We start from the raw sequence: 25,835 nt of genomic DNA on the forward strand, positions 1-25,835 counted from the left end.
TTTTCGAGGGGGGGGGGGTATTGGTTGGGACAAGTTGGGGCTAAGTGGGATAATTGTTCCAATGGAACAAATTTATCCCGTTGGGATATTTTCAGTGGTGTAAAGTGAGACAATTTAGGATAATGGGCAATTTGAAGCTTTGATTTGATACTTTCTATGGGATAATTGATGATGTGACACCTTATTAAAGTATAATATTTATCTATAAATTAAATCTAAACTAATTCACCTAATTGGTTTAGTATGTTATTATAATATAATACATTATTTTACTTTATACTATACTATAATATATTATATATGATTACTAATTAATTATAACTATATTTAATGTTATTAATTAATATAATATAATATATTATAATAATATGATATATTATATAATAATTAATATAATATACAAACAATATATTTAATATAATTTTAATCAAATATTATAATATTTTGTTTAATTCAATATAATATTATTAAAATATATATTATTATTAAAAATAAATAATTTATTTTATTTATTAAAGTTACTATAATTTAAAATTTTAAATACAATAATTGATACATGGCTCCTTATTAAATATATAATATTATAATAACCATTACTATTAATATGTTTCAATTATTATTAATAAAAAACTATTATTAAATAATTAATATTATATTAATTTTATATATATTATCATACTTTAAATATATGTAATTTATTATAATTTATTTTAGTAAAAAATATTATTTAATATAATAACTACCACAATATTGACAAAATAATATTAAGACTATTAATTAATATAATAAAGTATAATAGAAAATAGTAAATTATTATATAATAAATTATATTATAATATAATTAATATATTATTATATTAAATATATAAACACTATATTATAATACAATATTTTATATCATAAAAATACTACAATAATATTTTTATTCTAACTAATAAAATATATACTAAATAATATAAAGTAATATTATAATAATATAATACTAATATTATAATATATGAAATATTATTAACCAATATGTAATAATGATATATAATAATATTATACTAGATAATATTATATAATATTTTATTATCTTACGTTATAATAGAATTTTATAATATAATATAATTAAGATATATTATATATTATAATACATAAATTAGATATTTAATAAATTAGTGCTTCAAAATTATCTCATTTTTCTCATGATTGTCCCAAAGTTAATATTAGGGTAATTTTTGGAGCTTGGGACAAAAAATTTGTATAGAAATAGGATAATTTTGGGAAAAGGTGGAGGTAATTGTTCCAATCTCATTATCCCAATGAATAACACTTTAAAGTGAAATCTCAATCTCATTGTTCCAATGAATAACACCATAAAGTAAAGTCCCAAAAATTATCTCACTTACCCTAAAATTACACCAACCCATAACCTCCCTTAACCTTACCACCAGCATATACCCCTTCCTTGCATGAACCTGTTCTGAAAATTCAATAGCGCCTGTTTCCACTATGGAATAATTGACCCAAAAAAAAAAGAAAAAAAGAAAAAAGGTTATGGATTTGATGAGCAGTCACCTACCAATATATTTCTTTAATATGTCTTAATCTTTTCCTGCCAATCTTCTTTTCCACTGCCTTTGTAGATGGGAGAGAATCATGGTCATTAAAATAATTTTTCTTTTCTTAAAAAATAAAAGATTTCATGACCATGATTATCTCCCATCTACAAAGGCAGAGGAAAAGAAGCTTGGCAGGAAAAGATTTAAGACACGCTAAAGAAAGATATTGGTTGGCGACTGCTCATCTATTCCATACTCTCTCCCTCTCCCTAACCTATTCCAGTCCTGTTTGATCTACTTGACAAATGTTTCAAAACTAGAAGGCACAATGGTAAATAAGTCAAACTTGTATACGTATGCATGCAGGTGCTTGTGAGCACGTGGTATGTCTCTGTGACAGGGAAAGATAGAAAAAGAGTTGTAGTGTTACTTCCTTAGATAACAGATCCTTATTCCTTACATGGACCCCAAGTTGACCCCATCCTCTGTTGACATGTCATGTTCAGTTACGTATCAGCATCATTGTAGAATGTAGATGTCTCACTAGGGGCACTGCAGATAGAATGTAGATATCTCTCACTAGGGCACTTTAGACCTCTTTTTCATTGTGTTCTTGCACTTTGATGGATTGGGTTGGTTTAATGTTTTGGTTCAGGTGGTTTTGAGCCAAAGACCAACTTGTAGCTAAATCTGGATGCCTTTTTGGTTTTGTGGTTGATTCAGATAAATATCTGCAATTCAGGCCAATACGTAGCTCTGTAAAATATTCTGTTGGTATTGCAGTATAATCTCATATTTTTATGGATAAAATGCATGAATTGTGCCATCTTATTCATGCTACAGAAAAAGTCTACTAATAGATGAAGAGTTGGTAAAAAAAGAATTCCAAAAATAGTTTACAAAGTTCAACACCTGAGATGAGGTTACCCCTGAAAAGTTACCGAGCAGTTACACAGCTGTTACGCCACTAAAAGACAAGGTAACCTTGGTGCAGCAGTAACGTTGCACCATTGTGCACTATGCAGGTCCAATTCCAGTGGCCAGAACAGCCTCCCCACAACATGAGGGTATCGGTATGCGAGTCTGACTCTTCCCAGACCCTGTTGTAGCAGGATCCTCAGACATCAGGCAGTCCTTTCTCTTTCTTTAGAGAAGTAGTGTTACTTCATAAGATAACAGATTACTATAATTGGAGAAAAGACTGTATGTAGATTACTTGTGAGGGATCCTGCAAGTAATACCAAGTCGGTAATTACTCTGAAAGTTTCTTTTTACAGTAACACGGCTAGTCATTCGGATAAAAGAGTTGAAAAATATTACTTATAATGGAAGGCTTACCTATTTGGATAATGAAGTCAAATTATTGTTCAGTTAATCATACATGGGTATTGTGAGGGTTAACCATTTAGTTTAAGGTTGCTTAGGAAAGAACTGGCATAATCTTAAACTCAGTGCTATTGCATGCACAGACTTCAGCATACCAGTTGTAGTTGTTAGTCTTGCCAGCTAACTGTCTTGTGCAGTATTCTGCATGTCTTGGATAAACATATGCAAGTATGAACTGAAGGGTGTGATGTGCAATATGTTACTGTAGAAATCTTAACTGCTTGTCCTTACTATCTACATTGCATAATGTTTGTTTGCTATTTTATTAACCAGAAAAATAGGGGCATCTATAGTTTTTCATGGTGATCTTATGTTTTCTTATTTTATTCATAAAGTTGCTTACCATCTACAGCATACCAGTTGTAGTAGATAGTCTTGCTGGCTAACTTGTGCAGCATTCTGCATGTCTTGGATAAACATATGCAAAAAATATGAACTTAAAGGGTGTGATGTGCAATATGTTTTTGTAGAAACCTTAACTGCTTATCGTTACTATCTACATTGCATAATGTCTTTTATTAACCAGAAATATGAGCACCTATAGTTTTTCATGGTGATGTTATTTTTTCTTATTTTATTCATGAAGTAGCTTATCATCTAATGTGCACACATATAAGCAGAGGCAACTGGAGAATCTTGGTGCTCATCGGGCAGGCCTTGAAGATATGCTTAGAGAAATGAAGAGAAAGGTGCATGCTATTTGCAATTTGATGTTATTTTTAAATATCATATTTCTTTATTCTGAAATTATTCATTGTTTGTTATTTCATTATTCTGCGCCACAAGCTAGTTATTGATTGAATATAATGCTCAAATTATATTCAATATGAATCTCTGAATATTAGATCATAATTGGTTAATACACTGTATATGTCTTGGTGGGCTTTTGACACACCCACCTGCATGTGTGGACATACATGCTTTCAGTTGACTGAATGTTAATCCTGCCTAAAATTTCAGCCTTCCCATTGCTTGAGATTATTCTTTAATAGATATGTAAGTAGCCTTTATTCCTTAGTAATTTTTTTTTTGCAGGATGATATATTACCGAAGTTGATGGCGAGCACGGGATCTCAAGAAGATCTTTTCAGGAAGGAGATTACCAAGTATGACCACATTTGTGAAGAAATTGCCCAAAATATTGAGGCACAGGAGAATCTATTGCTTCAAATTCAAGTAAGCGTATATTGCTATCCTCACTTTGGCATCTGCAAAATTTTATCCAGTTATTATAATTTTGTTGTCTAGTTCTAAATATATCTTGATTTCCACTCGTTTTGTGAATTTTGTTTCTGTAAGCAATTTAAATTTTGATTCATTGAGCGGGCACATAATAAATACCATGCATATACTAGGTAAGAGAACCTCAAACTTAACGCTTTAAATAAGCTGAGTAAAAGGGGCACAGGCATGTTGCTTAAGCTCCAAAATTTTCTTCGATTTGTGCGTGGTTTTTGTGGGGTGGGGGCTGTTGGGGAGCTCTTGTTATTGTCGTAATTAAAGGTGTGAGATTTACATCTTTGTGGCGAAGAGAAAGGCTGAAGGGAGACACCAAGAGAGATGTAGGATTTTTTTTGCGGAGATTCAAAATCCTATCCTCACTGTTCTTGTGGGATAGATTTGGATATCAAGTTTAGCTCCGATCCATGTAACCCTACTTCTCATCACATGTTAACTATGTTTCAATGGGCGAGATACCCATTATTGACATGGTGTGACCTGCTATAAGTGGCCAAAGTTGTGGAAAGCGGAGCGAAGCAGGGAGTCATTGCTCACGCTTTTTGGGGCTGTAACGGTAAAAAATACTAAGTAAAAAAACGATCCAATTTAGATATGTATTAATATGTCGGAGGAGAGGACTGTGAGGGGGAAGTGGCTTTGACTAGAGAATGAGGTGGAGGAGCTTTGATTGGAGATGGAGATGATGATGGTGAGCTTTGATTAGAAATGCAGATGGTGAGCTTCAAAGCTCAAGAGAAGGTGATGTCATGATGGTGATGGTGAAGGCGGAGCTTGTTAAAGGATTTGGAGGTGTTTTTGGACACAGATTTGGTGGTGGGAGGTGATAGAGTTGGCCGGAGGTAGTGGATGAGATGACTGGAGTGGGAGTTAGGGTTAGGATTTATTTTCATCTCGAGTCACAGAAATGGAGAGGAGAGAGAAATGGAGGGTTTTACTTAAAAATGGGTCGGGTTCGGGGTATAATTTACACCCTTGTTTAGTTTTTTTCAAGCGCTTTTAAAAGTTTTTTGCCGTGTTTCGAGCAGAAAGCAGCACATTAGTTTTCATTGGCAGCTTTGATGAAAGGGAGCGGTGTGGCATTGCTTCCGCTTTGCAAATGGCTTAAGTGGTCAAAAGCTAGCCTTTTTTTTTAATACCAAGCCCATGCTTGCTTAAGCACTCCCAAAACTTGTGCCATTTCAAGTATCTCAATTAACCAATACCCGTACCCGCACCCGCACCTATGCAACCTAGCACACGTCTAAAGTATCTCGATTAACCATTTCATTTTCAATAGGAGTTACCTCTAACTTCTTTAGGAGTTTTTGATGGGCTAATTAAGTTTTATTTTGGATGCCATTACCTGATTTTCTTTTATGCTGGTATGGCTTAGGTAGTGAAAGTAAGACTTGTTAACGTTGAAGAAAATAATTTGCATTTAGAAAATTAAAAGCTTCAATTACGTGGGAAACATGTTCGATAGATAGACATTTTGAAATAACTATTCCACATTTTTTTAAAAAAGATATGAAATTAAGGCCAATGTTGTGGAAAACAGAAAGTGGAACGAAGCAGTGAGGCACCGTTTAGGCTTTGGGGGTTTAACGACAAAAAACGCCAAGTAAAAAAGTAATTCAATTTAAATAAGTATAAATATGTTGGAGGAGAAGATTGCGAGGTGGAAGTGTTTCACTTGGAGAAGGAGGTGGAGGAGCTTCGACTGTATGGTGATGGTGAGCTTTAGCTGGAGATGGTGATGGTGAGCTTTAGCTGGAGATGGTGATAGTGAGTTTCAACTGGAGATGGTAATTCTGAGCTTCAATGAGGAGCCCAAGAGTTGGTGATGCCATGATGGCGATGGTGAAGGCGAAGATTGCTGGAGAAGGATTTGGAGGCGGATTTAGATGTGGGAGACAGAGGAGTTGCCTGGAGGCAGTGGACAAGACGGCTGGGGCAGAAGTTAGGGTTAGGGTTTATTTTCGTTTAGAGTTGCAGAAGCGGAGAGGGAAGAGAGAGAAGCGGGAGAGTTTCCCTATGAAAGTGTGTCAAGTTCAGGTATAATATGAACTATTATTTGTTTTTTAAAGCACTATTAAGCTCTTTTTAGCACTTTTACGAGCTTTCTACCACGTTTTTGGGCAAGAAGCGCCACTTCCACTTTTATTGCCGCTTTCAATGAAAGCAGAGCGGTGAGGCACTGCTTCTGCTTTGAAAACTGCTTAAGCTATGGAAATTTGATTTCATTCAGCTTTTTTATGGAAGATCGATGTACTAAAAATTAGATCCATAACATCTGCGTTAGCTTTTCTTGTTGAATACATTCAAAGCTACTCGCTTTTTAGATGATTCCTCTAGAGGGGGATTCTACCAAATTCGTATAATCTAGTTACTTCGTTCCCTATTTTCACCCAAGAGATTCTGAGGAAAAGAATTTGTTCTCCACCGAATTAAAACAATATTGCCGATGGTTGTAGTAAACTAAAACTATCGTTTTCTAGCTATTTGGCTAGCCAAAAGCGAGGCTTTTTTCAACACTGACCAAGGCTTTTCATTAATGCAGCTATACTGATTCGAGAGTTAATTCCCGTTCATGAATAGGATAAGACTTAAAGTAATGTTCTATTTTTCTATTTTAAAAGGAGATAGTTCCTAACCAATTCCCCAGTTATTCCCATCTAAACTGATCTTTCCAAGTTGGCAAAACAACTGATTCTCATTAGGTACAAACTTATGTAGGTTTCAAGTGAAAGAAAACCTGAAGGTTTGCAGGTTATAGATAGTTCATGATACTTCTCATGTGCAGGCCACATACAGTTGGTAAGGAGAATGCTGACTGAGTGCTTCTTTTAATGCTTTATTTAGAAAAATGAGGTCAATCGAATAGTCTAGCTTGAAATCTACCTGAAAGCATGCTGTCTCAAACTAAACCAATTGCATACCTTTTACTTGAACAAAATGTTCTTTGATCTCAATTTTTGGCTTTGGACACAAACCAAGGGGTAAAGCCACGGACCTTGATTTCTATGTGAACTTAATGCCTGCAAACCCATGATGAGCACAATCAGTTTGATTTGGAACCAACAATGAAACTGACAGAAGGAATTGCAGCACATCATGATGATTTCAGCTTATCTCTGAACTGATATAACAAAAATGAAAATCCTCTCCGTAGCTTGGCATCTTTATCCATCATAAAGTTAGTTGACCTATTAATCATTATAACCAACCTTTTAAACTTGGAATGACTCTATGAAACTTCACATAATAATAATTATGGATTTTAATATATTTGGTAATTAACATTTGAGAACAATATGATACATCATTTATTTGATTTACACAACATAGTGATGTCTCATTGAATAAAACATGTTATACTTTCATCAAAATGACATGAAATTTAAGAGAAAACAACTCATTGCTTGCAAAGACTAGATATAGTTTCCATGTAAATTAGTTATGACACTAAGTATTCTAAAGAACATGAGTAGACACTTTTCACAGTCCTAACTGGGAAAAGTTCAGTCATGCATAATATTTATTTATATCTGGAGCCAGAAATATTCTTATACCGTGGACATATCTTGTCATTCCTGCCTTTTGAAGAATACCTTTTACCCCTCTGGGCTAAATCTGAAATTCCGTGATACTAATGTACTAATTTGTGTTTCCTACAGGCACAAAATGATGAATTTGCTTCAGTATTTAATTTGGAGGATTACAAAGGTGCTCATTCTCTTACATTCCTTTCCACCCTTCTTGTTATAAGTTGTTTAAAATTTCAAGCTAGGTTGTCTCCTCCTAAAGGTTATGTTTATGCTGAAGTGGGCAAGGTTTTAAATATCGGATGTCGGGGGCATGTCGGAAAGTCAAAATCCATATCAGATTGCCGAAATCGGGGAATATCGAGGATATGTAGTAAATATCGAAGTGCCAAATTGGATGATGTGATATATACTATAGTTTTCTAAAACGTAATCTATGAGACTGACAACTACAAGTAACATCAATTTGAACTTCTATTTTAATTGTTGAAGAATTAACAATCACTTCTTTATAGAATAGCTATCTTACTATGGGTTAATAACATTCTTGAAATTCAACTGCAAAAGCTCAACTAAAACTTCTAAACGTTAAAAGCAAAAGAAGCATGATGTATTACAAAATAATAGCTTTTGTTTGCACAATTTGTTTATATATGCATGCGACAAGGTTTGTTGTAGTGATAGAAACCCGAAGCTGAAATTTGCAATAAAAAAATGGCCACTGTTTAGGCCGCAATCTCAGCCGCAATTTCCAATATGCACCGACATATCTCCGATATTGGGTCAAAAGCGCCATATGAGATGAAAGTTGAGATATCCTTGCGGTCAGTCCCCAAATTCAACTTGTCACTCGCCATCTCCGACATGGTGGCCGCAATTTAAAACACTGGAAGTGGATAAGCAGATTCATATTTACCCATAAAACTATTAGTTCATTTCAAGTTTAATTAGATTGTATGAAACAGTTATTAACTTCATCACATTTATTTTCTTATGCATCATTGTTTCTTGTGAACCAAAATGGTTTAGTTTTTTATTGTTTCTTTTAATTTTATTGCTTTTAGGGAAAAACTGGCTTAGGTTTCAAAACTGTAACTTCTATATCAAGCAAATCTAGACTTAGTTATCAGTTAATGGCAGCTATTGTCCATGGATAACTACTTTGTTTATTTGCTATCATTTTCTGCTTATTTTCCAATGATAGTATCGTTTTGATTATTTCATTTACTAGCAATAACAATTAAATGAAATGGACAATACTTAATGTATATTTACATTGTTTAGAACACATGACTAGCTTTACAAATGCATTATCTTTTTTTAATTCTCTGTTTGTTATTTAAATGAGGAGAGACAAGTTGTTATTAACACAATTTATATATATCAAACCCATATTTATTGATAATTTTAGATCTTTCATTTGTGGACATTAGGCCCTTGGATTACTCGAACTTAAAGTGAAATTATCCCTAGTCAAAATTTCACATGAAGAATTCAAGATTTGACTCCGACTTATTCGAATGAAATCTCCAAACGATATACTTTAGAACTAAAACTTTGCAGAATTTTACAATTCCAGCAAATTACCTCTTACCTTAGATCACAAACAACAAGCCTTCACACGTCCCCCCATATCCAAGCACTTATTAAGTGTTTTCCGTGCTCATTCTGTTCTTCCATTTCCTATACTCTCCCTTTCATACTCATTTGTCTTCCTTTGCTAGTTGTTTATTTTATTAATTTATTTTAGAAGAGATGGGCAACAAAACCATCATTCCCAGCTTATTCCTCATTCACTGAATGCACCTGTTCAATCAATATCTAATGCAATCACATTCTGCACATAAATCGTTAACAATGCAATAATTAAACAATATATCTGAACATATTAGTTTAAAGTTTAAAAGGCTTATTAATCTAAGGTCCTATCTTCCTCTTCTTTTTTTGTTTTTTTGGTTTTTTTAGGTGGTGGGTTTCTTTCTTTTTTTTGGGGTTGTTTTTTTGGGTGGGGGGGTGGGGGGGCACTTATACATCGTGTATCATTGTTCTTGGCATGCTTAATTAGGAATGTTCAATGTTGTTGCAGTAGTGATCCTCCTTCCAGTTTCCTTTGCACCTGAGGTCTTGCTCCTAGGTTCTAACTTCTTAGTCATATGTCAGGCAAGAGGAGTGAAAACTCATTTCGTTTTTCATATTTTTAGGGCTGTTTAGTATGCAAAATCGCAATTGCAGTCTTTACAATTTACAAAAGTACAGGATGACTACAGTTGCAAACTTTTCTTTTGCTGCAAGTGCGGCAGGCCGGGCCTCTTCTTGCAAAGTATAACTTACAGACCAAATTATCTGAAATTTTTACACAAATTGAAGTTGCAATTGCAATTGTGAAAATACTGCAATTGCAATGAAACAAATAGCTGGAGCTTTATATGCAACTGTCTTTTTGCAAATTACACTTGCAGTCGCAATTTATGTGATCCAAACATCCTCTTATTGCTTGCATTTAAAAAAAATTATCTTGTCATTGTGCCGTGAAAATTATGAATCACCTGTCATTTTGAAATGTGAGAGACAATACTATGTGCTGAAACTAAGTATATTTTATTCTTGTCATGGTCGTACTCTGACTGGTATTCAAAAAGAACCTGCATATTTATTGTTTACATATATGGTGTATGTTTACTGAATGCCAGGAGGATGAGAATGCTTTCCAGATTTGAAGTCTAAAGAAAGTTTTGTACAATAAGGCACTAAAATTTGTTGTCTGAGAGCGAAGCATAGCGAATGAGCTTCAATTGACATCTCATTGGCAATAATTTCACAACATCATGGATAGAATAATCAAAATACAGTTCCATAGTTTCAACAGTTTTGAAAAAGTTCTGCTTGCCTTAACCTTGGTGTACATAACTGTCAACTACAGACTTGATGGTCTTATTATTCTATATTTTCTCAGTAATGAAGAGAGAGAATATCTACATAAGATATTTATATTTCTGCCTACACATCAATGCAGCAAGACCACATCTGGGGTATTCAGCATCTTGATAGCAAGCAATTGTTAGATAACAAATTGTGTCTCATAGGAAGAGAATTGAGCAAGAGACCTCAGTTATTTTTTGTGCTTCTTGCCGCCTTATGTTGAACCTTAAGAGCATGTTTGGGAACTTTGGATTGTAATGCACTTCGATTACAATCCACAAATTGATTATAATCCAAGTATATTATAACCTAGAGTGTTTGGTAAATTTAGTGGATTATTATCCATTTTCAATAGTAGAGCGTTTAGCAAATGAGTGAATTATAACCCATCAAATTTGTCGAAGTAACCAAAAAAGAACACGAGGTTGGTGGTTAGTTATTAAATGATGGCTTGTATTTTGTGAAATCATGAGGGGTATAATTGTCTTTGGCCAAACCTCATGAGTTATAATCCACCAAAAATTAGGCTAAGTTATCATAGCTTATTTTTTGGTGGCAAAACAAGCCACTTGCCAAACATCTCAAGGTGGCTTGTAAGCCACAAGAATGTCTTATAAGCCACTTTGACCATTTGTCAAACATGCTTTTAATCTTGAAAGATGTATGGTTGATCAGATATTTAGATTAGCACTTCCAAAAACTTTGTGAACATCCAGTATTGACTTGTTTAAGCTTTGTATGGCTACATTCTTTTCCATAGTTTCCAAGTTTGTAGAAATGCTAACCTCAGCGTCGTCTTCCATTCTCCTATTCATTCATTCAAGTTTTCAATCTTTCAAGCTTTCTTCCCTCTTAGATCTTATACATTATAGCTGGTGATCTTCACCATGCTTTTTAACCTTTCTAGTTTCATTGGCAAAGCTATATTGCTTGTATTACCATCAACAGTTATTTTTACTAGCTCCCAATCACAAATTGTTTATTCTCTTTAATAATTTTAAGTTGTGATCTGGTTTTTACTATCATGGACATTTTATATTGATTTTAGAATATCCTTTTTCAGTTTCTAGAGAAAAATGTTACAAACAGATTGCTGCTGCTATAGCAAAATATCGGGAGATCAAAGAAAATATCAATGAAGGATTGAAGTTCTATGTCACTCTTCAGGCAAGTCTCGCCTGGCACCTTAACCTCAATATCCTGAAACTGCTGCTTATCTTCTCATGAAGTTCATATTTGAGATACATGCATATTATCACATACCGCATATTATTATTATTATTATTATTATTATTATTATTTGATGCCTTGTTAAGGCCCCCGCTCCTATGGAAGAATCCTTTTGGTAAAAAAAATGCATATAATTATACTGATATTGCACTGTCTAAACTTTTTTCCTTTTTTTATTTTTTATTTTTTATTTTTTATTTTTTATTTTTGTCCTCTGAACAGGATGCAATAACAAATGTAAAGCAGCAGTGCAGTGATTTTGTGATGACCAGGAACATTCAATGCCGGGAAATGATTGAGGATGTGCAAAGGCAAATGGCTGGCCTCAACTTTTCTTCCAATGTTAAGACAGGTTACAACTATCCTGTTCCCGGGCAATCCAACCAACAACCTCGAAATTCTTCATCTCCGCAAACTTCTAGTCTACAAAATATTTCTCAGCCCCCTTCACAACCTCAGCCACCATATAGTCACTCTCCTGTAGACCATCCGAGGCCTGCATATTCTCAGCCTCCCTATAGTCACTCGCCTGAGCATTTGAGGCCATATTCCCCAGCTTATGGACAACAAACCCCTTACCAAGCAGCAAATAATCCATATCAACAACATCCTCAGCAAGCTCATGGACATGAGTATGGGCAACCAGCTTATCCTGGATGGCGAGGGCCATATTATAATCCGCAGCAGATGCAGCAGCCAGGTTCACATCCTCCACCGCCATATAATGTACCATCACCGTATCCTCCCCAAGGCTATTACAGGCCTCAATAGTGTGTATTGTTTTAAGTCAGTATTTGCTTGGTATCTCTGTCTGCTCCATTTGTGCGGAAGAACTTCATTTCATTGTGTAATGTAATTAATGATGTGATGAATTTGCCCCGGTTAGTTTGTGTTGAACACCAGCTAGAAATTTGTTCGAATGATTATAAAGTGGAAAGGTTGAATAATCAGGGCTGTTGCCTCCCCTTACTTAATTTCTTAATATTTTTCTTTTTCTCTCTCGTGTTGCTTCTATGTAATAAAAAAATGTCATAATCCTGGGGCTTGTCACGCCCCAACTGTACGATTTACGATTGAGCTGGGCATTCGTGGTGCTCGTCTCGTTGCGTGTGCCTTTAATTTCTGACCTCTGCTGTCAGGGATACAACGGGTCTATGAGTCAGAGCAGTTGTATTTGAGCAGATTTATCTTGGGCATTCTACTATGCTCTAATGAGCTACCTACCAAGCGCTTCTCTAAAATAACTTCTTGTTGTATACTTCTGCAACCGTGTAAGCCTATGAAGTGCGCGGCTTGAACTTGACTTCTTTCAGTCTTTGTACAGCTTAGCTTTACACGACTATGACGGATGGAAGAATGCAAAGGGAACTGAGAAATGATTAGCCTTTAGCTGTTTGGAAAGGAAATTAAGGAGGCCCCATATTAGAAAGCAAATTCTCTAGCCACTACAGCTCTGATTCTCTACCATGTTTCACGTATCAAGTAGTTATCCTGTAAATATAGGAAGAAAAGGAAATTCAAGTAGCAAAGAATGCTGATTCATCAAATACACTGAATAAAAAGGCAAATCAATTCGGAGGAGAGAACAAAAGCTGCAAGGGACGATATGAACTTCATCCCGAAAATTCTTTTTTGCTGCTTTTACTGTAATGATTCTCACAAATAACTTCAATTTTAATAAGAGAGCAAGCTGTGTACCTGGAAACAACAATGTCAAACACAGTAAACGTACAACTCAATCAACAGGGAGATGGACTGAAGTTCAGTATGAACACACATCATCTGCAAGCCAAGAAATTATGAATGTACAGCACTTCACTTGAAGAAAGGCACGACAACACTAACAAGAAACAAAATCGACACGCCTTTCCACACTCAATGACTATACATCATGTAACCAATCCAGCATGCCGAGACAAAGGAACTTTTCTCTTCAAAGGATGCCTTCTCAAATGCAGGCACTGAAACTGAGACCGGCTGAGATCGGAGATCATAATACATGCCAATGCAGAAAACAAGAACAATCATGATGACCAGTGTATATTACGACAGCACATCACTGTAGCTGACTTCATGAACATGGCATCGTGCAGGATAACTTATAAGAGCTGTTGATCATAAAATGCCATCTGAAGTTGCTTCACATGATTGAGCCACGCACCGACGTTTTGACCATCAACAGTGACCCAATCTACGGCCGTCGCTGCAGGTTGCTCCCACCATTCATCAACCTGTATAAGCCAAATTGGCAATGAACATTCTCGATAAAAAATATCGCAAAAGTATCTTGAACACACATGATATGAATCTAGAGAGGACTTCGACAAGTGGTGTCGCATATCAGGGTCATGCTAGATGGAAAAATGCAGTATCAGATGGCAGATATTAGAGACATTTAATAATCACTGAAGTGTCATAATAGTCTATATACATATCACGGATGTCCAAAATAAGATCTAAACATAAAACAATAGCAAATCATGCCAAATAATTTAAGTTTAGGAGACAGAGTGAGATAGATATAACTAACAGGAGCCAAGAGAAAGGAGAGAGGTCGAGAATGGGAAGGGGTTCATCTACGGGGAAACACAGTCAACGATGAAGAGACTCTGGATTCAAGAAAGGTGAGGCAAAAATTGGGGCTCAACTGAGTTCTAATTCTCCAATATTGAGATGTATATTAAGTGTGTTCATGTTTGGGTTTAGGGCTCAACATGACCATTAAAGAAAATTTTAACACAAAATCCGACATAGCACAGTCTAGGGCAATACTTCAACATCAAATTGTTGCCCAAAATATCCGAAAAATCCCAAATGTTACCCAATATGTCGGGGATAATTTTCCAGAAACAATAAATGTCGTGTAACCTTTCTTCTTGTGGCAAAGTCTACAAGATGACATTTTGGCTGACATGGTAGACTTGCGGGCCATATTTTAAACAATGTCTTTGATATCAGCAATATCTCCACACTACATTGGTGTGAAAGATTACATCATTTGCTACGATACTGTGTAAAATCTGCGAAAATATAACTCTTCAGCAAAGCAAACAAAATATTATCTGACAAATATGGTTAACACATCCACTTTTATCCAAGGTTTTAAATATCGGCCGACATATCGGTTTTAGGGCTTGACCGACACGACATGGACATTTTCAACTCGTATATCGGTTTTCAGGGCCAAATCGGAAATATCAGGATCATATCGGGCATATCGGCCTATTTTTTAGCTTTGAAAAATAGACCGATATGATACTTTTTTTTAAGATCTGTTTTTTGTTATCGGGTTTGGGTTTAGTGATAAATGCCCAAACCCGTTTGACCCGTTCTCATGTTTAAGGGTTCCTTATGAACCCGATAGAAAGAATTTATGAACCCAAATCCATATATTATTTACTTTTTATATGTTTAGTCTATAGAATTTATAAAGTATGCTTATATTGAATTTATGAATGCTTAGATTACATTTAGGACATGATATTATACATATGCGCACTACCCGATATGGCAATCCGATATTTAGTCAATGTCCCCAGATATATCCCCGATTTCTGCTATCCGATATGGATTTCAGCCATCCGACATGAACCCGACATCCGATATTTAAAACCTTGCTTTTATCAATGTTGATTGCATGAAAAAATCATTAGGTGATATCTGGAAAGAATTAGGAGCCATCCAAGGTCCTACTGGGTGCAAACTTTTTTGCATGGCTTTTGCAATGGCCATGTAAGCTCTTTGAGAAAATTGGAATGCCTTTGAATAAGGAAAGGTCTTGAATCGGACAGTAGATAGATTGAACCAATGGCTTATCCTACTTGTGAGTGTACTGTGTATGCAATCACAATACAGATACATGGAGGGAACAAACCATACTTATTCCTCTTAAAATTGGAAGGAAAAAATGCAGAAGTCTGATCTGAACCCTCACAGACGCCCTGCCTACGCCCATAAAAGTTTGACCTTATCATTCCAACATTTGATTGAGGCTGTTCATGAAAACCATTCCAACTTATGATTGAAGCTGTTCATGAAAACTTGTCGGGAGAATGGGATTTATCCTCGGTGACAGAACCCTTCCGAAAGCACAAAAAAAGGTTTTTTTCAACAATTAAGAACAATCATATTCAGATGTCTACAGACTATTGCATAATCACACATGAAAAGAGAATACGCTCAGACTATTATCTTGATGAATATTTTGAGACTCTAGCTTTGCAAATCTCAGATATTGTCCGTAAAGAACGTATAGAATTACAAATGATTTAACTTAGGGTATGTACCTTAAAAATTATCTCTATAAAAATACAAGTTTATGAACTGTGCGGTTCAACATTGTCAGGAACTAGGGAAGTATAGTTGGGTAAATGGATAATGTAGTGGAAAGTTGTTAGTTATGAGAAGAATTAGGGAGTACTAGGTAGTTAGGAAGTATGCTATGTATACATGTGTCTATTATGATAGAACTATGTACAAATGTGTTACTGTTTCTAATCTAATCTAAGCTCCTCCTCCTTTGATCTATCTCTTTCCTCTTTTCTTATTCTCCCAATTCTGCTCCCTCTATTATCTTCTGCTCCTCAACTCTTGTGCGCTAACCATGGCTAGAGTGGAAGAGGATATGGTCACATTTTGGCGGCCCCTGACAACTTGGTGCCATAGCAGGTTATCGAAAAAGAATCAGAGGTCTGTGAATCAAGCAATGGCAAGATGGAGAGGCTGAAGGGTACGGTTGATCAGCTAGGAGCCACCTTGAGGGTTTAAGGCGGTCGGATTGAGAGCTTATCGCAACTAATGCTGGGCATCTCATCTCAAATCAGTAGCTTAGTGGAGCAAGCGGGGAAAACAACGCTCTAAACCGAGGGAATCGATTCAAGAGTCAATCCTTCACTCTCCATCCTCATTTACTGTAGTGTACATGCACTCATTCTCCACCCATCAAACTACGTGTGACAACAATACCCATCCCCAACAAGTTGTTTGCACATGCCAATGCTTTAGCACCTTCGGTTAGGCCACCTCCAAAATGTAGACCTAGTGAGAACGTGCATGACTAGATTTATCGGGTAAGGCAGTTGCTTGATTTCTACTCCATACCTAAAGAGCAACATGTCGCGTTGTTTCTCCATGCGACAACGTTGCAATGGTTTTGTTGGCTCGAGAAGGGTAAGGAACGACCAATTATTTGCGAAGAGTATGAGAAGACATTGTTAACTAGGTTTGGGCCCTCCGAATTACTTAATTACAAGAGAGCCCTATCAAAGTTGCAGAAAACAGGGTCGTTAGAGGAATACCAAACTCAATTTGAGAAGTTGTTAAACTTGTTGACGATTTTTCCGAATAATTCTTGGTAGTTGTTTTGTTAGTGGATTGCGAAAAGAAGTGTGATACAATGTGATGTTGGGGAAGCCTGCTACAAAGAGACCACGAATAGGGCAATGCGTATTCATGAGAACCAACTAGATGTCACACATGAGCAGCAGCACGACAAGCCAATACATATTGCTTCGACTACTCTACTTCAGTGTTCTAAAAAAGGTTTAAGTGCCTACTTAATTGTCTGCTTAGGCGAAAGCGGGATAAAATAAAGTAGGATTTGAGCTATGCGATCTATTATGTAGACACTCGCTTAATTGGCCACGTCTGAAGCGCACACATAATTTGTTTATGCGGGCGTTTTTTTCCTAATTTGGTTGCGGGTTGAACCTTACCCCAAAACCAGATGCAACCAACTAAAAGTAAAAAAATCCTAGCCCTCATCTTTTCTCAAATAACGTGATTCTCTCTCTCTCTCACGTGCAAACTCATCGGCTGCGACAAGACTTCAACCTTCGTCTTTCCTTAGTTCAACGAAGCTTCTATGTCCGATGCAATGTTGAAAATAGCGCGTTTTGTAGCGTAAAATGGCGTTTAACGTAACGTAGCGGTGAGTTAACGTTACATGGCGTTTTGAAATAGCGCAAATACCAAATAACGTACGCTATTTTGGTCATAGCGTACGATACATGGCGTTTCTTCATAGCGTTTGAAAACCTACGTTATTTGATTAATGGCTGTGATCGGTGTTTCTCAGGGCGCAAGGTGATCGCCTCATGCCCAGGTCCACAAGAAAGAGGGTTCGGGTCCAAAACCGCTTCCCACGCTTGAACCCAAAGTCAAAAAGGAAAAAAAAACAAAGAGAGAAGTAAATCAAGCTAGGTTTTGTCGATCACTTACCTTTCCTCCGAAAGTTGTCTGCATGCTCCACGGGCGGCCACGAAGACGACGACGATCGGCCATGAAGACGACGAAGTTCGGCTCGACAGCGCAAGGTTAGTTTATTTTTTCCTTTCTCTTTCTTTTTTTCTTTCGTTTCCTCTTCCTTTTTTGTTCTCCTCAACGAGAAGGTTCCAGGCTTCCAGCTTTTATCTTTTTATTTTGTTTTTTCTGTCAATCCATCAGCCTTTGTTTTTTTCTTTGTTTTTTTCTCCAGCTGTCATTTCCCTGTAGGTAAATTAATAAGTGGGAACTAAGGAGCGGTTCTTTTTTTCCTTTAGCTACAGTAATAAATAATTGGAGCGGAACTGTTGACCACTTTTAATTTGTTATCTTAATTACTGTAACTATTTTACTGTAAAATTAAGTTAATTAATAGTAAAAAATTAACTCTATTTAGGTTATAATTTGGTGCAAGTATATGTAAATTAAATACTGTAGCTATTGATTTGTGAAATTGTGATATATTGATTTATGAAATATTGATAAGTAAAATGAGAGTGAGAATGAAATGTTTTTTTTTTTATTTTGATAATATATTGATTTATGAAATTGTGATGATATATTGATTTGTGAAATTGAGAATTGCGATGATTATTCATATTTTTTTATTTTGAATGTTATATATCTATAAATTATTTAAATAACAATAAATTATTTAACCTACGTTACGCTATGCGTTATCGCTACTGTAACTTAACCGGAGGTAAGCGTTACGCTATGCGTTACCGCTATTTTCAACATTGGTCCGATGAATCAACAATGCTTCTATCTTAGACGAAGCTTCTGAATTGTTATGAGGATGATGAGGAAGACTAGATGATTTTTTTGTTTATGAACATTTAGTTTTAGTTTAAGTGTTCAATTTAAGAGTAGTGTCAGGAGGACCAAAAAATGAGACAGTTTCAGGGGAGTGGTGATGTGGTAAAGACAACTGTTTAATGAATCATCAATGAGCTATTTTAGTTTCGGTGTCTAATTTAAGAGTAATGCTAGGAAGACCCAAAAATAGGACAGATTCAGGGGATAAGTGACGTGGCAGAGACAGTTGTTTAATGAATCATTAATGAGCTGTAAACATTAATAATAAATCAAGGATAGTTTTATGAATGATCATGCTACCATCTCTTCTGGCCAATAATCGAAGAAATCCTTAAGCTATTTCTCCTCAAATCCAACATCGTCATCGACAACGCCATCAGGGCCTGTAATCTATCACCATACGATCATTTCCTTCTCCCTTTGGCTACAAAACCACCTCTCCTCCTTTAAACTAAAAAAATATCACATTTTTGTTGAGCTTCTGAAGTAAATTCTTTGCTCTTATCATGAACTAAATTAGCCCATTACTCCAATCTTCTATGAAATAGATTTAAGTCGTTGATGTGTGAGCATGTCACAAGCTCACCATTAGCTATTAGTATAAGGAGGAAGGCAAATATTGTTCTTTTATTAGAAGCTTTTGGGTCTTGAGAAACCTATACTTGTGATCACATCAAGTTGTAGGACGTTGTCGATCTAGGAATCAAATATGAAGGACTGCCTACTGATGGCAGCATACGAGAGAGCATTCCCCTATCCTACCCTCTTCAATGGTGAGGTGAAAGAAGTAATTAGTCTGAGACCTTGTAGTAAGCTTAGATTTTAGGCTCTCTATAGTAGTAAAAGGGCAAAAAACCTACCTTCACCCAAGAAGATTCTAAAATTTAGTGGTTACGCTTCTTATGGTGGCAGTGATGACGGGAAAGGGGGAGTGGTGGAGAGAGATCGAGGGGAAATTAAGAATACAGACAAACTTGGGGAATTGAATTAAATTCCTCTCCTTTCTATTCATTCCACAATTACCATTAAATCTCATAGTTAAACTTTCCAATCTAAAAGTCAATTTAGTATTAATTAATTCCCATGTCACATGTCCATCAAAATGGTTCAATTTTTAGGTCCAAAAATAATTATTCTTAATATAATGACTTTTATTTGTGTATCTAGTTGCTTTTGATGTATGGATTGAATTTTTAAGTAGTTAATAAGTTATTATCTAGTCTAGTTAATTTTGATGTACAGATTGAACTTTTAGGTAGCTAACTAGTTATTGATTGTTAAATTGCATGTTTGTTGGTTGTTTTCTTAGCACATTTTCTGTTTTCATGAATTTTATATATTTTAACATATGATAATTAATAAATACTTATTAAAAATTCAAAAATGCATAATTACATGTAATCTGATTAATCAAGGCTTAATCTGATCTATTGTTAAGTGCTCCCAGACCGCACATATAATAAAACCGTGTTTTTGAACATAGCACTACCTCTGCACAAGTCAAAGGGATAACACCTCAAGAAGTTAAGGAAAGTAGAGGAAAAAGGATTGTGTTATCATTGCGATGAAGAGAATGCCACGGGTCATCGATGTAAGTCACAAAAGTTGTTCTTGATTGAAGGAATTCCAATTGAAGAAGAAGAAGAAGAAAAGGCTAGGGTTTCAATAATATTGAGCTTGAGAATGAGCTCACATAAAGGAGGGAGTGTTGTCAGGAACATGTGAAGTATAGTGGGGTAAATAGACAAAGTAGTGGGAAATTGTTAAGTTATGAGAGGAATTAGCGAGTAGTGGGTAGCTCAGATTAGTATGCAATGCATATATGTCTGTATTATGATAGAACTATGTATGAATATGTTACTTTTTCTAATCTAATCTAAGTTCCTCCTCCTCTGATCTATCTCTTTCCTCTATTTTCTTACTCTCCTAATTCTACTCCCTCTATTATCTTCTATTTCTCATTTGTTTTTTTAACTTTATTTACGCATCAATTGCCCTCTATTCCTCAATTGTTGCATACCAACCATGGCTGGACGAGGAAGAGGACGTGGTCAAGTTTCGGCCCTTAACAGATATCTCCAACATGGATCTATTGTTAATTTTCCTTTAAGGATGAACCATAGAAACCTTCAATTAGCAGGTTATAAGCTTTATATATGAACTCAAATTTAGCGATAATAATAACAAAAAAGACATCATAGACTTTTGATGTGGAGAGGACTTTCACATCAAAATAAATTTTATAGATTCTTTTGATAGAGAGAAGATTTTTTTCATTGAAAAGAAAGTCTGAGTTAACAGTTTGACATTAGTTGCATAAATTTGTTCTTTTATTTTAGTTGGAAAACATTACAATGTATTTGATTTATCTTAGTTTAAAAACATTACGTTCCATATATTTGATTTAGTTTAGGTACATTTTGGTCTGTGAAGTTTGACTTTGGTTCAGGGCCTGTTTGGTTATTTCCTAAAAAACCAAAAAAAAATGAAAACCAAGAAATCTCAAAAAGTACAATTTCACACATTTTCATCCCTAATACTCACCCACAACATCTAATAAAATATTATTTTTATCCAACAACTCATCCACCACATCTAATAAAATATTATTTTCATCCAACAACTCATCCATCACATCCACCACATCTAATAAAATATTATTTTCATCCACAACATCACTCAACTCATCTCATCTCATATTTAAAAATCACTCACATCATCCAATAAGATTGTGACAACTCATCTCATCTCATTAACATTTTATTTCTTTGTTTTTCTCCCAAAAAGCTAGGAAAACAATTTCCTTAAGTGTGAGTCACATCATCCAATAATATAATGACAACTCATCTCATCTCATCTATTTTCTTATTTTTAAGAAATAACCAAACAAAAGAAAACAACCTATTACAAGAAATATGTTTCTTATAATTCATTTCCTTATTTTTCCCGCCAACCAAACAACATCAAAACAAGTTTTCTTAAAAAATCACTCACATCATCCTATAATAAGGTGACAACTCATCTCATCTCATCTCCATTTCTTTGATTTCCTTCTTTTTTTAGCCAACCAAACAATCCCAAAACCTATTTTTCTTAGAAATAGGTTTCCTTTTCTTTGATTTCCCTCTTTTTTTAGGCAAACAAACAGGCAAACAGCCCCTCAAGAGAAATTACAATCCTTAAGATTTGATTCAGTTTAGGAACCCCCTAGTCTATATTTTGATTTTATTTTAGGGACTCTACACTTTCATAATTTGATCCATATTTTTTGGACCTTAGTCAGAGAGATTTTGGTCCTTTTCATAGTAGTTAGGGACATAAGATCCAAAATTTTCTAACTTTAGTTTAGGTCCATTCCGATCTATCTATTTGAGTTTAGTTAGTGACATTAGGCTCATAATTTGATTTGTGTAATTGATTTGGTTTGATAATCTATGAATTATCTGTAAGTTCCAAAGATTTTGCATGCTTTCCGCAATGTTTCATTTTTTATGATATTTTTTTAAAGTTTCAGGGTTGTTTTTACAAATTTCACGGTGTTCAATGCAAAACAATGAAGTCTCAACAATGTATCTGCAAATTCTAGGGTTTATTCTATAAATATATGAAATTTCAAGATTCTTACGACATATTTTAAAAGTTCTCAAGGATTGTATCGGAGAATCTGCAATTCCAAAGTCTTTTCAAGTGTATATGCAAATTTTGCAAGTTCTATGACCTTTTCTGCAAATCTGCAATTTATTCAAGTCGTTGTGGGTAATTTTGTAAATTTTACAAGCTCCATGGACTTTTCTTCAAAATTTGCAATTACTAGAAGCACTTTTGGGTATTTACAAGTTCTATAGATTTTTTTTTTTGCAAATTCATAGATTTGAATATTATAAATTTCTTGCCACAAAGGTATATTATTTTCAAGAAATGTGTAATATTTAAATCGGCAAATTTGCAAAAAAATCTAAATAACTCCTAAACACCCAAAAGTGCTTCCACTAATTGCAAATTTCATAGAAAAGTCCATAAACTTGTAAAATTTGCAGAAATACACAAGAACTTAAAAAATTAAAAATTTACAGAAAAGTCCAAAAAACTAACAAAACTTGCATAAGCACCCAATAAGGTTCCAGGAATTGTAGATCCCCATAAATTTTAAAATTTTCCAAGAGAATCCTGAAATTTCATATATTTTCAAAATGAACTCTGTAATTTCCAAAAATTGCAGATAAAAGTTTGAAACTTCATAACTTTGCAGTCACCACCTGAATTTGCAGAAACAATCTGGAAACTTCAAAATGAACCTCATAAAATCTTAGTGATAAGTCCTAAAGTATCAAACTAAATCAACTTCAAAATTTTAATTATGTACCATAATGTCCCAAAACTAAAATCAAATATACGGCCCAAAATGTTCATAAAATATGTTAAACAAATATGAATCATAATATCCCTAAACTAAAATCAAATCAAATGGACTGAAATGTTCCTAACTAAAATCAGATAAAATGGACCGAAATGTCTCTAAACTAAAGTCAAACTTAACTAATCGTAATGTCCCTAAACTAAAATCAAATTATGGACCATAATGCCTCTAAACTAAAAATCAAATCTCAAGAATTATAATGTATCTAAAGCAAAGTCAAACTTTCAATCTTAAGAATCATAATGTCTCTAAAGCAAAGTCAAACTTTCAAAGCCGAAATGTCCCTAAAGTAAAATAAAATCTATGAACTGTGATGTTCCCAAACTAAAACCAATTCAAATAGGTTGTAATGTCTCTAAACTAAAATAAAAACCAAATGTATAAGATTGTAATGTCTTTAAACTAAAATATTAAACTCAAACTTAATTTGTGATAGAAAAGTCTTCTCCATCAGAAAATGCATAAAATTTATTTTTTGATGTGACAGTCTTCTCAACATTAAAAAGTCCATAATATCTTTTCTTTTGTTATTATTATCACTAAATTGGGTTAGTATATAAAACTTATACCCTTGTAAATCAAAGGTTCAAATGGTTTATCCTAAAAGAGTAATTAACAATAGATTCTTCAGTTTATTGAAAACATCAAACCTCACAATTAACAAAACTATATTTTTATATAATAGAACGGAATGGAAGAATAAGATTCACATAGACGACACCAAAAGTTTCAGATAAAGGCTTTCGTGTTGTCGATAGGCATATGACACCTGTTCTAAGTCAAGTATTACGGTACCATTCTCTTTCTTTTCTGACTGGTATGTAATAATTTAGGGTCGTTCACCAATCATACTTACTTGAAATACATTGTGTTGCCCTCAATATAAAAGAGAGTACTTGAGATCTAAAGCTCACAACAAGATTTGAGATTAAGAATATACTTTTCCGCTAATTCCATGATGCTTCATGAAATGTTACCTCGAATCATCTCATTATGTAAGAAAACTATGAATACCCTAAAAGAGAGAACATATATGTCTTGTCTTCTAAAATTTAAGGAAGATCTATTGATAAGTAAATAGAAGAGCCTACTTACCAAACCACGAACACGCTGGCAATCCTCCAGACATTCCTGGGCACCAACAACTGCTCCCCTAAGTTCTGACAACCATCTTTCTGTAACAACTTTATCCTGTTCAGCAGCTACCTTCAAACAATAGTTGACCATCCTGCAGACATTAAAGTAACTAGTAAGTCTTCATAAAGTTTATTTCTCCATAAAACATGAAGACTCATGCTTGCGCTAAGAAAACTAAAAGCATTTTAAGTGCATGGTAACAGTAATATCCATGGTTGTACAGGTACAAGAATATTCAGTTTTGGTAGAAGAAACTGCTTATCATCTTCATCCTGAAAATGTATTAAAACTTAATGTCCATTTGAATCTTACACATATCAAAGGTTTACTTTCATATATAAGTTATAAGTTATTACCTCAAATTTCATTGTCAACTTGAATCGTTCATTTCGTGTCCATATTTTAGGTTGAACTCATAACACTAGTAAACTGGATGACTCCAAAAGAAAAAAAAAACCTTAATCATTAGCTTGCTGGAAAAAAATATTTATTATTCTCTACAGCAGATAATGAGAAGCATGATATAAAAATAAGTAACAGAAGATTATAGAATCTAGAAGTCTACCTCCAGGTCCCTTGAGAAAATACATGTTGACTTATTAGGTACAAAGTTCCCACTATATTGAATTAAGATACACTTCAGACACAAATGGAAAAGTCTTCTCGTTTTCACAACTCTATAACATGAATGGCTCAGATACCAGTTTAAGACCATAAGGATTTGGGTTCAATATGAGACCCCTTCAGATTTTGGTTGCTTCCCTATCATGATAGAACAAAATCATCAGTTGTTTGACATAAGCTCCAACATGGATACTTAACTAGCAAGTTGTACCCTTGATCTGAATTGTCAATGTATTTTAACTGTCAAAGTGGTTGACAGACAAAAATACATGTTGACTTATTAGGTACACTCATGGCAATAAAAGCTCTAGCATGCATAATCTGAACACCAAAAGTTGTGCTCAAAGTACTGATCTCATAAGTCAAAAATCTTTTACCTCTCATAATCTTGCTGCACACGATGAGCATGGTTGAGCAAAACACGATAATTGTCAACAAGGTTCCGCCGTGTATGAACTAGATTAATTGCTTTAGATAAGTCTTCCAATACACTAGCCTCGGAACCCCGGGGCTTTAAACAAAACTCCAATGAGCCTAAAACTGATAGTAAGGCAGAATCTGGACCTTCAGTACCTGTATAGAAGTTAACTCTGAATCTATTTCAAACATGCAAACTCAGACTATATGGATAAGAATTAAATAGACTAACTACAGTTTTTATCAGGAAAACAAATTTGCATGAAAAAGGTGACAGACAACAGATCCCTCATAACTTTGAAAGTACATCCATGT

General features: G+C 34.6%; 2 protein-coding genes across 2 annotated transcripts in view; one reads left to right on the plus strand and one right to left on the minus strand.

The window, feature by feature from the left end:
* LOC109826365 (ALG-2 interacting protein X) overlaps positions 1–12,829 on the plus strand; it is an 18,183-nt gene extending 5,354 nt beyond the window's left edge. The window contains exons 5-9 of the mRNA XM_020393391.1: positions 3,551–3,619; positions 3,966–4,106; positions 7,829–7,877; positions 11,679–11,782; positions 12,068–12,829. Coding sequence (XP_020248980.1) covers positions 3,551–3,619; positions 3,966–4,106; positions 7,829–7,877; positions 11,679–11,782; positions 12,068–12,616 — 912 coding nt within the window. The 3' untranslated portion in view covers positions 12,617–12,829. The remainder of the gene's footprint in view (positions 1–3,550; positions 3,620–3,965; positions 4,107–7,828; positions 7,878–11,678; positions 11,783–12,067) is intronic.
* Positions 13,453–25,835, minus strand: part of LOC109824983 (AUGMIN subunit 5) — a 29,851-nt gene continuing 17,468 nt past the window's right edge. The window contains 3 exon segments of the mRNA XM_020391634.1: positions 13,453–14,076; positions 24,438–24,570; positions 25,481–25,676. Coding sequence (XP_020247223.1) covers positions 13,945–14,076; positions 24,438–24,570; positions 25,481–25,676 — 461 coding nt within the window. The 3' untranslated portion in view covers positions 13,453–13,944.

Source organism: Asparagus officinalis, chromosome 10 (assembly GCF_001876935.1).
Source record: "Asparagus officinalis chromosome 10, Aspof.V1, whole genome shotgun sequence".
NCBI classification, from domain to species: Eukaryota; Viridiplantae; Streptophyta; class Magnoliopsida; order Asparagales; family Asparagaceae; genus Asparagus; species Asparagus officinalis.